The sequence below is a fragment of the Fusarium subglutinans genome (genome assembly GCF_013396075.1).
Source record: "Fusarium subglutinans strain NRRL 66333 chromosome Unknown NRRL66333_c0000034, whole genome shotgun sequence".
Classification (NCBI taxonomy): domain Eukaryota; kingdom Fungi; phylum Ascomycota; class Sordariomycetes; order Hypocreales; family Nectriaceae; genus Fusarium; species Fusarium subglutinans.
In genome coordinates, this window is record NW_023502097.1 from 101909 (window position 1) to 116273 (window position 14365).

Below are 14365 nucleotides of genomic sequence, written 5' to 3' on the forward strand. Positions count from 1 at the left end.
CCTTTAGATGTAACACAAATAACTATTGATCGCTCTCACCGATATCTTATCTCGATCATGATATGATAATAACTGAAATGGAAATGAATGTGAATGACCCTATCGTTATCAACCCCGCCAAAAGCACCGGTCTTCCCCCCGCTCGCTCCGGCTTCGGCCCGGTCTTGTGAAAACAGTGGGCTACCGTTCCCCGGCCGGCTTTTGGGATGCATGCACGGTTCTGGTTAAAAAATTCGTTTTCTTTTAAGTGTCCTCGGCCCGTGAAAATTTGTTTCGTGTCTGTATCCTCAATTAATCGCACGGTACTTTAGAATTCTGGGGAAACGCAATTGAGGCCAACAGAAACGGGTCCGTTCGGAAGCCTGCAGAACCGTTGAACAGCTAAAGTGTAAACGCTGCTGGTCGGCATGTTCCTGTTTTTCTCGGGCCTGTCGTGAAATGATCTACAATGTCAAATTCAGGCAAGGCGTCCAGTCACACACGAGATGCAGCATCTGCCTTGCTCGGCAGCCGTGGGGTCCGAATCGAAGAGCGACGGGCTTTGCCTTAGACGACGTCACTTAAGTCTATGCTTTCCGATTTACCCCTGTAAAGCGATAGAAAAGGAGAGAAGAGACCGTCATCGCGGGGGAAAGAAACAGAAATTGAAAGAGTAGCCTGTAAACGATTCGTAACCTGTTTTTTTTTTTGGGCGTCGCGGACAGAAATCGCCGGGTTTAAGAGTCTGTTGGAGGAAAATGCCCCTCTATGATGTCACTATTTGGTATTGCCCTGACCTGAAATCTCTTGATCTGTTCCGAGATCTTGGATACCTCGCACAGCTGTCACTGGCTGCATCGAGGCTGTTCCTTTTTTCTAGGGGCGTGTGATTCTTGGTCGTTCTGTTCGATTAACAATGCTACATACAGTATGAATCTTCGAGACCGCAAGTGAGGCGTCTCCCCTTGGCATCTTACAACGACGTAATTGTGGTATCAAGTCTCGAGGCTTGTAGGCCATGTTTGGTGATCTTTATGCAAAGCTTACAACTTGCCACTACGGACCGGTCGGCGAGGCATTGAATGGTTCGGAGGTTATGGCTCTTTCTCAGCTCCGAAGGGATTCTGATCAGCGTATATGTTCCGCTGCGGTAGATAACACGATGAATACTGACAGGCAGTGCTCTCAGCCTGGTTAATCCATCTTTATTTCCCTTCTTGGCTTAGCTACTGCTTGACTGCAGATTTCCATTGCCAATTGGGGAGTCTCTAATGCCGTAATTGACGTGGTTGGTAGAAACGAGGGCTGTTTTGACCAATGTATCAAGTTGTCGATTCATCAACTGAACCACCTCGCTTTCTTTAGTTGAATTGAATCAAAGGCTATGTTTCTCTTGCAATGAATTTACATATTATTCCAACGACTTCATCTGTAGACTTGCTATGATACTTGATGACATTCTCATACTGATGCTTCCAATCATCAACACGAAACGCGCTGTCACCTGACATCACACCCTGCAGGTGACAATCCTCTCCCGTCCATCCCGTAGTGAGATGACAGGGTGCAGTATCAAACAAAGCCTACGGGACGTGGATCAGCCGCGACATCTCATCCCCCCGAAAAAACCCTTGAAAAATCCGAAAACGAACAATGCGCTGCATGACATTGGCTGCAGAACTATCTCTGAACGACGTCATCATTCGACGTTAAGGCCAAGCCCCCTCTCACCAGTTAGAACCTCCAGGTAAAGGCCATGCAGAGGCTCCCCAATCTCGCCCCAGCTCCCTCTAAGCCCGAACCCCCGGCACCATCACAGCCTCAATCAAAGACCGTACGCCCGCGGGCAGCCCGGGCCTCATCGTCCCGCAAGTACGCGACGAACCATGCTTGTGTGCCGTGCCGTAAGACGAAGACCAAGTGTGATGGGAGACATCCCTGCGCGAGGTGTGAGCTCAGCAGCAATGTCTGCACCTACGATAACAAGGTGTTGTCGGGGGAGACGCTGAATAGATTGACCAATGCCGTGAATGAGCAGAAGGGGAGGCTGAATCAGCTTGAGACTATACTCGCGGCTATGAGGAATGGTACGGATTCTGAAGCTGCTGAGGTTATGTCTTGGATAAGGATAGGTGAATCTGTTGATGCCATTGTTTCTTACATTGAGTCAAGGTCTCGGGCTGTTGTTGTGCCTCAGAGGTATGTCTATGTTCTTATAAGTCTATTAGTGGGATGGTATATGTGAGATGTCATTCTTACGTCTCATATGAGACAGCCTCAGCCATGTATCTCAAGTGAAGTGCAGTCTTGCTTACATTCTTCTCATCTCATTCTCATCTCACTCTCATTTCCTTCACTTCTTATGAGAGGAAACAGACTCTTGTATAGAAAAAATGTCTTTTCGCCCGATTCGAACGAGGTCATGGCCAGTGAGATGAGTTTCATACTAACTGTCCACGAGACTCGTCGGTGTAAATCCACGAGCCAAGAGCGAATTCATCGAAACACTATTCGACAGAGCAGAATGGCTCGACGGCACCACCTTTGAAGCCGACGGCATGAACATCGACCTGGGTTCCCGTACAAAGAGCTACTTCTCCTCCTACCACTTCGGCAACCTCCCCTTCTCCAGCGGTATAAAGGCAAACCACTATCCCGCCGTCGCCCAGCAAAGCCAGCTGCAAAACTACTACGCCAAGCATAACTGGGCAATGATGACCGCCAACGACGGACACGGCGTTGATTCTGTGACGAAGGCTTGGGCAGATACGCTCAAGAAGGCGAGGCAGCTGGTTATAGAGGGAGCGAAGCCTGATGATCTGACGGGGACGTTTCCGTGTGTGGCGGCGCTATTTGATAAGGATGAGTATGAGACTGCGCCGATGATAAGTAAATGGGCTGTTCAGTTCATTTATAGTGCGAGGAGGCAGGATTACTCGTTTACGTCCATGGCGGCGGTGTGGGTTGTTTGGGTTGTGATGAGATGGCAGATCAATCCGACTCCGCAGACATACGCTGTAAGTATTCTCAACTCCGGCAACATAGCGGAATAGTGTAGTACACCAATGAGACCAAACGAAGTCAGGTGTTCGGTTGACTTATGCTCACTAGGACCTCCCTGACTGGATCCGACCAACAGAACTCCAAGTGTTCGTCCCTCACATCGACATGCTGGATTGTATATCATGGCCGTACTTCCGAGACTACGTAATCCAACATCCCGAAATGCAACACGGCGAGTTGCAATGGCTTGCAGCGTGTACTTCTGGAGTACAAGTGAACTGGCGCGGCACAATTGAGGACGCGCTCTGTATTGATGGCCCGACGGGACGGAAGCGGTTCACAGCAGAAGCTGAGGTGAGACACCAAGGGATTCCTTGTCATGCCCAAGAACTGATATCTTGCAGGCGACGATTAGAGATCTGCAGGAATGGTCACTTGCTGCATCGTATCGCGCCTTCATGCCTGGAATCGATGGGCAGATTCCTATCAGAACGGCAGAAGACGCTGGGGCTAAACAGGTGTAAAATTATTGGGTGCGCTATCGTGTAGCGATTTGAATACATGCAACACCAGCGATTCACATTCTTCATTTCATGTCAGTGGCATTGATGTTGGACATGATTCTGACCCGCGGAGTTCTTTGTAGATCTTTAGGTGCAAGTGCAATTGGCCCTACAAGAATGGTAAGAAGGGTTGGCTATATCTTGAAGAGGAATTCCTGGCTCATTAATTCGCCTGAATATTGAATCACATTGGTGATTCGGGCTTCCCTCGCGTAGTCTCGCTCCAACCATCGCAGTGGAAGTCTGAGGCTTCGATTCCTGGCAACGCCTTTGCCAGATTATCTCTTCATATCCGATGGCGTAAGGAATCGGCTCTCGAAATACGTAACCCCCCCGGGTCCAGGTGAAGCAGCCTAGGGCAGCCTCCAACTATGCCAGACTGTAGTGGCGTGAAGTTGGTGGGAGGCATTGATCTCGGGAACTTAGTAGGAGACTCAGGTACCCTGAGGTGAGCTTTGCACTTGGGACTGCCATGGTCACTCTTCAGCATGTCAGTGGACTATGGCCTTTCAAGCACGGATTAGTGTTGTTGCTATGCTGCCTGTGTCTCTGTGCACCAAACTTTGTGATGTTCACTCATGGAAGCTAGGGTTTACGAACTGTTTGCTGCAGCATGTACATAGAACCAGATATCGCTCAGATTCGCAAAACGATTCCTTATTAGCGAAAGAATGTTATCAGATATGTGCCAGGCCCCCTATGCCTCTGGGTTTCTTGTTGCGAGTGAGGTCTATCTGTCGAAATTGTTGGAAGAGGATGGCAGAGTGGGATACCTTCTACTCGGTGTTATCTTGGGCGTTCAGTATTTACCCAAGGCAAAATTGATTGGAAGACAGATCTAAATGCTAGTATCGTGTATCTTGTTCTCATCTGTGCTTAGTGCTCTAACTCTCCTTGCTAGTCCTCCAGAGTTACTCACGATATGCACGTGGACAATAAATTTATTATCGGAGCCTGAGGATATTTCTTCCACAGTCAGTTCTAGAACTGATAGATACGCCACATCTTATTCGAGTTTCAAGGAAACCGATATCAGTGGCAGTCCTGATAACTCAGCGCAGGATACTGTACCGACCATGCTGAAGATCAACCTCTAGATAACCTTTCTAGTGTAAACTGTCGAGTAACTAAAAGGTGTGTATGCTTCAGACAGAGTGACGGTTATGTGCAAACGGTTCAGGCAAGACCTACGATGTTCGCGAATAGACCTGTACATTTCTACAGCGTGCAGCGACCGCCATGGTTGAAGAGACTACGGTAGGCTGCGTATGAGTAGTCCCTTGTACGATTCTTCCGTGTCTCGGGATACCAGATTCGCTCAACGTGGAGCTAGTTGATGATGTTTTAGTGTTGAGCCATGCGAGGCAGAGCTGCTAGAAGTGGCACTCTCTGCAACACAATGAGTCTTTGACACTCCTATTTTAAGGGATGCCATCACTCTTATCCCAAGGATGCACCGGATTGAACTTCGTCCTTTCTTTAACTGTTCGTCCTGCAGAAGGACACATTCGTTTCGCACAGCTGCTATGCCTGGAAAGCGTCGCCGTCTGTCGTTACCAATGCATGGCATTTCATGGCGGGAACGCGATGACCAGTCTGTAAAATCCGCCGTGTCTACAGGTACGTCTTCAGAAAGGACCTCATCCTCGCTGGAGTGCAGGCTAGGCTCAGCGACCCGGGCACCATTGAGTATGTCTGATACCCGGTTCCTCCACCGTCAGAAGATCTGTGCCGGCATGGTGTGCCTTCTTTGGGGTTGCTATGGGCTTCTCTCTTCCAGCAGCAAATATAGCAACCCATGGCACTAGATAGACGGCTATGGATATCGATCAGCTTGGCGAGCATATCAGCCAGCGACTCAAGTTCGTGAATCCAGACATGAAGATGGAGGCTTTTACCGATGGGTCTTCTTTGGATGGTCTTATGTCCAACCAGTCTGTGTTCCACTCTAACAAATGCTAGCCATTGTTCAATAGCACATCGCTGATAGATCTGTTCAGGAAGCTTGTGCATCGAGGCAGTCCGATTGACGTGTTAGTATGATGGAATCTGCAAGCTCAGCATTGGCGGAAATAATGGACATAGACTACATCTTTGAACATCCCACAAACGATGAGAATCATTATCTAGTTGAGTAGAGAATCTATCAAATCTTCTCTGGGGCATTATCTCATCGTCTCCGAGAGCAAGGGAAGGGCAGCGCGAGCGGTTCAAGTCTCAAGCTGAAGGAATCAACACAACGACATCCTCCCAAAGCTGGTGCGTCGTTCTGACTCAATGGCCAGCTAGGATTCATTCAAGAGCTCGGGTTTCTGATATGGCTTAAAGCGCTGGGTGGTGCAGAGTTTGAGATTGGTCGGTACTGGAAAGAGGCGTGTAGATGATGTTCCGTACTGATTCCAATCAACGGAGTTGAGGGTCGGTTAGGATTAAGTTGTGTGGCGCTGTGTCAGTTTTTGAAGAGTCGGGGAACATAGAAGCTGGTGACAAGAGTCGGTATAGTCTGGTCATCAACCACCTTCATGAGAGAGAATCCCCCCCCCCGTTACAGCTTTGCGAAGCTGCTGTGCATTTCTCAGCACTATCAAACTGGTGCCTCATTGGATCATTCCCCAGCAAGCTTTCCTTTACATGTGCGCCCTTGCGAGGTCAGCATTGATTTATTGTTCGTTCGCATCGTGAGGAGGATGTAGTCTCGGAACATGCCCGGCATTGATGTTGAGTTCATGCCTCTCGTGATCAGAAAACCTCCTCGTTGATGTGGTCTCGGAATTCCTTCTTATCGCCGTCGAGATGCAAGTTGGCGTCGTTCTCAGGCAGTGGTCACCATCGTCGGTTGCTCTTTATCGCATCTTGCGCACTACTTGTCAGCAAGATCGGCATGGATAGGAGTTATAGTATTCTCCTTCAACTTTTGAGTCATCACAAGCTTGACAATGTGAGTCATCGGCGAGTGTTCATCTTGCTGAAGCTCATCCCCACGCATCTCAGCGCCCGTCAACAGCAACCCCTCACTGTCATAATTTAGCTAACAAACAAACTCCATTCAATTGACGTCAAAATCGGGTGCTTCCAATCGTTACAGTTTAAAGTTCTAACAGGCAGCAACGTTAACATTCATTGACTTTCACTAACTCAAGCTGCAAGCATCCGGTGGTGCCGGCATTAGTGAGCTGACTGCATAAAGCTTGAGACCCAACAACCGGGAACACGCAACCTGATGTACGAAGTTTTAGGGCTGAGGTGACATAACGGGTCTGGAACGTTGGATCGGCCGCCGTGGCTGGGAAGCTCCGAGGTTTAACGACGCAGGGTCTTGAGCTATGAGCCACAGATCATGGCAGCTATTCATTATATCTTCCAAATGTGGTCTGCTCAGGTATCTAGTTCCATAATCATGTGCTGCTTCGTTTGGCCTCGAGTTCAACAAGATGCCGGGTCTCATCGGAATTCACAGCAGACCCGATACCGAGATACACCCCATTGAAGGGTCCCTTATAGTAATAGAACTGATCATACGTCCCCGGGAGCCCGGAACATATGTTGTTCTCACCATCGCTAATGCACTGCCCAGCTTGAGCTTCACATGCAACCTTCCGATCCTCCGTCTGCTCACACGTAAGAGCGCCAAATGCAGGGTTTTCAAGCGACTCGGCGCTGCAAAGCTTGACACCATTGGGTGAAGTGCCATCTCCGTATGCAACGCATAGGTAGAATCCACCGCTTGTTTGGAGATAACCCGTCGTGGAGTCGATGGAGATGATCACTGGACCGCTGGCGATAAAGCGTGGTGTTGGCCAGAATACTGCAGAGCCATCGCGGTCGGCGCCTGAGAGCTCGTCACTAACGGTGCCTTCGACTTTGGCGGCGAGGGCGAATGTTTCTAGGGGTCCAGCGACGTCGCTTGTTGTGGTTTCGGCGACTGTGAGTGTTGAAGCAGCTGTCGCGGTGCTGGTCTCTACGGTCGTTGCAGCTTCGGTAGTAGTTACATCTTCCACTGTGGACGTCGCGACGCTGGTGGATAACTCAACAGAAGCTGTCGTTGCAGTCTCGATCACAGCCGTGCCTGTTGACAATCAGTTACTCAATTCCTCCAGACATTGTAGAAGTACCTACTTGAACCACTTGTCTGGCGAGGTTTACATACACTGGCGACCGCAGCATCTGCCGCAAGCAGCGACCATAGAAGCGCGACACGCATATTGACGATACAATGGCGAGCGATGGCTGCCAAAGCAGATGAAAGAGAGAAATTACTCCATCGTCAATTATGAAGACTTTTTACCATAGAATAGGAGACGGAACTATTGGATTCTAGATGTTGAGAGGCCTAAGAGAGCAAGAAAACCTCTAACACTGAGTGGGTCTATCAAAATAAACGGGTTAAAAGTACGGATAAAATATACTGAGTCTGTTTAAGTATTTTAATCACTTATATAAAAAGCCCTAGCTTTTTTGCCCCTTCTTGACAGGGGAGATTGCAGCTGAAGCTGGATGGCGAACTAGCAAGCGCTAGTTTGTGACTATTGACGGAGATTATTGCGATCGACTCGGTTATCAGTGAGGATATTCATGCTTCAGGTTTGAAGATCGATCTGGTCAATGTGAAGTGTTTGGATTCTCGTGTAGAGTATCTACGGATACCGACTCAGACGCTGCTTGGGGTATGGATGGATGAGAGTCAATCATTCGGAGCCATCCTTTGGCCGCAGCTAATTTACAATCCGTTCCAAGTCAATTGAACAAACATCCATGCACCAATTAGACTCTTTTTGCTTCAACAGCACGTAAACTAATATCTCAATTGTTCCTGATATGATCAGTAAGAGCTTGACGCAACATGCCATCTGCCCTTCATTCTTTTACACTGGCCAAACCTTTTCTCCTCCAACAGACCACAAACTATCTTTCCCCCAAACATTCAGCTTCCACACGCGAAGTAACAATAGCTCTCCATCGCTAAGAACCTTCTCCACCAAGTCCAAGCTTAAATCCACGATCTGGAACAATAAGACCCAAAGGTGGCATCCGGGGAGGGTGCGCCACAGCCAAGATCTAACGCCACGAAAATATTAATAAAATACCAACTGACTGCTCGGAGATGTCCACGTAAGATAGGTAGGTATGCTGTTTGCTTGCTATATCTGCACGTGTTTGGTTCGAGGCGCAGCTGTTTTGTTCATGATTGTGGTTGAGTTTGTACTGTAGACTACGCCACGTAATTGTGATTTTGCAGTCTTGGCGGTGAAATATCCCTTGCATTGGGATTGAACCGTTGAGAAAAAAACACTGCCCCAGTTGCGAAGTCTTGACCGCTTCAACGAATACCTATACTCAACGTCTAACTCATCCGTGAATACCGGCGGTACTTTCAATTGCTAGAGAGCTCAGTCACTAAAAAGGGTTCCTCCGCCAGTGGAACCCCAGGGTCGTCCCGTGCTATTTGTACCTATTTTACGGGGCGGGGCAACCGGATGTTTCCTCCCTTCAGCCTTAAACCAGTCTTGGCTCAGAATGCAACTGCTGAGTGCCCTGACTGAAGAGAGACCCGGCTATAGCGGCTTTCACGGGTACAGTAACAGACCTCACTCAAATCACCGCCAACTTACTTATCCCGTAGCTTAGGTATGTATGCTTCTGCTATCTTCCATCCCGTCGTCATGGTTCTATCATGCCATGCCACTGCTGTTAGGCAAAAGCTTATCGAAACCGCCCTGTCCTTTGGCGTCTGTCGTTATCACAAGCCTGTCCTTGTGACCCCCCCCTATCTTGAGTCTTGATTCTTGGTCTTGGGCATCAGATCAGGCTTGCAAGCCTCAATCCATCATGGTCCACGCAGATCACACACTAACTTGGCGTCGAGCGACAGGTCACTGGCCTTTGTCGGGCAAAGTACGTACTCAAACTGCCGAAAGGATTTTCTCTCTCTCCCGTGTCTTTTCATGCAAAGTCGATCACTTGTGATGTCTACTCTACCTATTCCGTCAGGCTATGTTCCGATGATGACACCCATCCCGATACAATATCGGAGCAAAACTCACTGATTACACGGAATTAAGCATGGTTTATTCCCACATGTGACTCACTGACGCCTTTTCTTGGCTCCATCAATCATCAAGAAGCTGTCTCAGACCCTCAAAGTGGCGCTCTCCCGCTGACTGCGTAAAGCTTCCCACCCTCCTGTTTGCTTGCTTGTCTGCGGTACTCACCGTGGGACACGCTCGTTAGTATAACTTAATCGGGTTCGCCCTGGTTTTTGGTGTTTATGTTTTGTTTTTGCGCTTTGATATAAATAAGCAGGGTTCTGCCTGTCATCTTGGGCCAGAAAGTGAAAAACCCCACTACAGCAGAGACAACTCACGAGCCTGAAATCAAGAAAAGGGCGAGAGAGAAAAAAAGAAAGCAGAAGATAATTGAGGCTGTTTATATAAGACCTCGACTCCTTCTTCTCAACATTCACCAACTTCATTACGATCACCAACATTTTATCACCACCCAAAATGTATCGCGAGAATCATCCCGGCCCTCTCTCCCTGCCCGCCATGTGGAGTCCCCCCAGCGACGAGGCAATCCCTCTACCAAAACAATCCCATCACGATAGCCAACGATCCCGCCAAGCAAGCACATGCTCTGAACGCAGCTGCGAAGGCATGAGCCTTGACGAGACAAGAGAGTTGTGGAGATGTATGCTTGAGCTGCAACTTCGATATGGGTGCTACAACTCCACGAGGATCGATATGGCCATTGATGCTGGCGAATGCGGCGTTGACTTGATGCGTAAGCTCCCCTCTTTCTTTTAGTTGGGTATTAAATTGATGCTAATTATTTATAGCGAACCGTTTTATTATCGATACGCTCAATGAATCCGTCATCGATCTTCCTGATGAGGGTCGAGAGCTGCTTAATCGTTATCTATGTCCATCGTCGCCGACAAAGCAAAAGTGGAAGTTCTGGAAGAAGGACTGAACTTTGCATGTTTATTATACTGAGATATATGGCGTCGATGGATAGAGGGACTGAGATGCATGAGCAGGAGTTGGATGCATGTTGAAAACTTGATCGATACCCAGATATCAGAATGGACCTGATTTATTTATTTACATATTTTTAATTGAACCACATCATTATCATCTCTTCATTTCTCGTCTCTCGTCTCTCGTCTCTCGTCTCTCATACAAAAAGCATTCGATATGCATCGCCGTTATACTCACAGCTTCTCCTCAAACTCCTTATCCCCAATAAACCCAGCCTGTATCTTCATACTCTCCAAAACCCTCCCCTTGACATCCTCACTCTCAATATCCATCCCCATAAACCCACCATGCGTTGCCCCAAACTCATACCCCTTCAGGATCCCCCACATCCTCGCCATCTCCCCAACGCCCAGAGGAATGAAGTTGGGAATGCTCCACAGGAACGAGAACGAGTTCAACCCAGCCGGTCGGGTCCGCGAGGATCCCGTGGCGTCTACACTCCAGTTCCCGACGCCCGACGCCGTCGTCATAAGCGTGTCGGCTATGAACAGCCGCGAGTTGTAGTGCAGCACCATGGAGCCGGGGAAGTGCCCGCCCAGCTTGATGGCCTTTGCCGTGGAGATTATGGGCGTTTCGAGGGCCGTGAGGAAGATTTGATGTGTTGAGGAGAGGGTTGTCCAGATTTTGTCTTCAGCGGCGAGATAGACTGGACAGTTGAATGCGCGAGCCCATTGAACGTGGGTGCTGTAGAAATGCGGATGGCTTATAACAATCGCCTTCAACCCTCCCTCGCTCTTAATCCTCTCAACGGTCTCATCATCGAGCAACGTGATACAATCCCAGAGAACATTCCCCTCTGGCGTTTTGATAAGAATAGCACGCTGTCCAATTGCCAATTTCGGCTGCGACGAAATGAACGTGATGTTCTCATCAGAACGACACTTGGTCCATTCGTTTTTATGCTTCTTCTTCAATTCTCCCAGAGTAGAAAACGACTGGCCAGACGGCGGCACGAACTGGCGCGGGTCATCGCAGACGTGACATGTCTTGAGGGTGCTGCGATCGGACGTTGGGAATTGAGTTCCACAGGTGTCGCAGACGAGCCATGAGTCGGCGGTGATGGGGTCGTAGGGCTCTGGGGTGAAGCTCATGATGGGTTTAGCTTGCGACTGGGACGATCTTGTACAGAAATAGGGAATTGGCGGGGGATATTCTTGTTTTCTTGTATCACCATCGCCCTTTTTATCCCCCACCTTTGAGCGACCTCGGCCGAGTTGTCACTGCAGATGCGATTTGATCTGTAAGCTCTCATCTGTGCTCAATTGACGTCACCCTGTCAACTTGTCCCACTTTCCCCACGTTTGACTCGATTGTTTGGAGGATTTAAGGTACTGAGATCCTCAGTGGACTCGCGATATTACAAAGCAGGATCTTTTGTTCACATTAATGCTTCAGCTAGCGAGGTCTAGACTTGTAATTCGATTGATTCCAAACATTGATTCCACATCGTACTTCGTATTCCTGGTATCAAAGAGTATCATGATTCCATCACCTAACTCCAGACACCTACCAAATCAAGACTACCCCCAAAAGACGCATCTACCACGCCTCCCACATCTGATTTCCCATGGAGATCAACCTGTTGAACAATTGATCCCGCATGGAGACCGCCGTGAGATGATGTTCCTGCCCGTCCTTGGTCTTGATCATCAAACCATCCACAATCTCACTCCCCATAGCCCAACCAACAATGATCTTGCTCTTCCACCCGAGACCACCCATCTTCTTCAGCTCGTCGATGTCACCAATAGTCACAGTCCAGGCGGGCTTTAGATCTCCCAGCTCAGTCGTCCAACTAACAGCAGGTGTCGTAGCTGTCGCTGTGATGTACGCATGGCCCTTTTTACCCTTGTATCGCGCTGGGAAACGAATTGGTCCCGTGAGAGGATACGGCTCTTGACCTTTGACTACGCCCAGACGGTTCTTTGCGTGATGAGCACCTGCTTTCGCCTTGGCTTTGTCGGCAGCTAGAGCTGTTGTTACACCACCCTTTGCTGTACCGCGGATGAAGTTCATGATACGATGAGATTTCTTGTGCTTTGTCTTTTCTTCCTCCTCTTCCTGTTCGTCTTCGTGTATGATGTTTGGATCAGGCTGGACAGCCTTGGCGATTTCGCTCTGCGATGCCCCTTCTGGTGGTGTTAGTATGAGTTGAACTCCGGTCAATGAGTGTTACACACCTAAATGCTCCAACCCCTCTCCAGCAGTCTCGTGGGGGACAGTCGGGGGAGGCACGTCGGAAGAAGGCGGCGGTGGCAGAGGAGCCTTGTTCTTTTCACCGATGCGAAGAAGGGTGATAGCCAACTGCGCATTGGTAGGAACGCCTCGAAGAATAGTGTTTCGCAGCTCGACATACTTCTCCCAGCGGGGGTACGTCCTGTTAATGAAGTTCATCGCGGGTGTGATGATCGGATCACCAAAGAATCCGAAGCCAGCAGCGAATCCCATTCCCTTCATGGCCATGTAGGGAGTAGTGAACCAAGTTCCGAGAAGCATAGGCACAAGGACACCAATGAGAATAAACTTAGGCCGATGGCGATGGAAAGGTGCCGCTGGACTAAGAGCATTGCCGAATCGTTCCCAGGTATCAACAAAGTCAGCGATCAGATGCATCGTCGGACGCGCCTTATCCCACACAGCGTTTGAGACCGGCTTCTTGGCCCTGTTATGTTCAGCATGAGGAATCTCTCCCACAGACTTTTGTCTAGCCTCGGTAACTTCTTCTGTGAGTTTCGTCGGATCAGGCGCAGCGCTATCGTCGTCGGGATCTGTCTGGGGATGTTTACCCGCAGCCGTGCTAACAACAATCTATATTCACTCAGTATCATGCATCCGAAGTAACCAAAAGCAAAGCTTACACCAGAACATACCGTAGACAAGCTCGTCACAAAGCTATGGGCTTCTTGTTCAACTGCTTCACCCTTGTGCTTCTCCGGCGCACCAGTGACTGAATCATCAGACGCCAGGACACCAGCTGCTGGTTTCTTGACACCTCCTGTCTTGGAGTCGATTATCGAGGGTGGTGCTCCGGGGAAGCAGATATCGCGGGCCTCGTGGGACCAGACGAGTACCATGAGGAAGACGATGATCGTAGGGCCGAGAATATCGAGAAGCCATGCGATTGTGTAGACTGAGAGGAATGCAGATGTTCGCTGATACTCCCTCCATGAACGAAGACGCACAATATGCTTCCAGAAGGAAAATAGCTGCGCAAACACAGAAACGTAGAGTCGCTCGATCTGCGCTCTAAGCTTCTCGGGCGAAAACTCTTCTTCGTCGGCAATGTTCATGTCCAGCATTCCCAGCGGGGGCTCCTCGATACTCCTGACATAGAAGACCTGCTTATCGAAGCGTCGTATCAAGGCCCAGACATCCTCATTCTTCAAGCCGCCTACCAGCGGAGGCACAACGCGGGGAGGTTCGTTCCATCCTAGATTCTTGACCTCGACGTCGCCGTGTTCAAGCTGCGCTGCGCCTTTTTCTTCAAAGTTTTGGGATTCTTCGGCGAGGGCGTGGCTGACAGTTGGGGCCTCTTCTTTGTGCTGTTCTATTATCTCTGGTTCGCTTTCTGCGTTGCTTGCTGTGAAACTACGGTTTGGGTCCTCTGGTGCAGCCATTGTGTCTACCGTATAATGGTACAGTTTCTGACTTAGGGGCAAGAGAACGGAAGATTGAAGTTGTTATGCCTTCATATGTCTTGAGCTGGAATTTGATGCCCCGCCTCCTACGTCAAAATGCCAGGGAATCAGTATCATGACATCTGCCCTTTCTCCGTGACGTCATAAG

General features: G+C 49.2%; 5 protein-coding genes across 5 annotated transcripts; 2 read left to right on the plus strand and 3 right to left on the minus strand.

Moving 5' to 3' along the window:
- Nucleotides 1-1735: 1735 nt before the first annotated feature.
- On the plus strand, nt 1736-3506 carry FSUBG_3929 (conidial development fluffy; the record flags this gene model as incomplete). The annotated part of the gene is made up of 4 exons (XM_036681862.1): nt 1736-2178; nt 2498-2996; nt 3091-3336; nt 3387-3506. 4 exons carry the CDS (start codon nt 1736-1738, stop codon nt 3504-3506), a joined length of 1308 nt encoding a protein of 435 aa, XP_036540487.1.
- A 3434-nt stretch (nt 3507-6940) lies between these two features.
- On the minus strand, nt 6941-7746 carry FSUBG_3930 (uncharacterized protein; the record flags this gene model as incomplete). The annotated part of the gene is made up of 2 exons (XM_036681864.1): nt 6941-7611; nt 7662-7746. The coding sequence occupies 2 exons, from the start codon at nt 7744-7746 to the stop codon at nt 6941-6943; spliced, it is 756 nt and encodes a 251-aa protein (XP_036540488.1).
- Nucleotides 7747-10045: 2299 nt separating this feature from the next.
- FSUBG_3931 (uncharacterized protein) lies at nt 10046-10511 on the plus strand (the record flags this gene model as incomplete). Its single annotated transcript, XM_036681865.1, has 2 exons — nt 10046-10322; nt 10378-10511. 2 exons carry the CDS (start codon nt 10046-10048, stop codon nt 10509-10511), a joined length of 411 nt encoding a protein of 136 aa, XP_036540489.1.
- Nucleotides 10512-10752: 241 nt separating this feature from the next.
- FSUBG_3932 (ymaE) lies at nt 10753-11670 on the minus strand (the record flags this gene model as incomplete). The annotated part of the gene is made up of 1 exon (XM_036681866.1): nt 10753-11670. One exon carries the CDS (start codon nt 11668-11670, stop codon nt 10753-10755), a length of 918 nt encoding a protein of 305 aa, XP_036540490.1.
- Nucleotides 11671-12118: 448 nt separating this feature from the next.
- FSUBG_3933 (uncharacterized protein) lies at nt 12119-14196 on the minus strand (the record flags this gene model as incomplete). Its single annotated transcript, XM_036681867.1, has 3 exons — nt 12119-12708; nt 12760-13387; nt 13450-14196. The coding sequence occupies 3 exons, from the start codon at nt 14194-14196 to the stop codon at nt 12119-12121; spliced, it is 1965 nt and encodes a 654-aa protein (XP_036540491.1).
- Nucleotides 14197-14365: the final 169 nt, after the last annotated feature.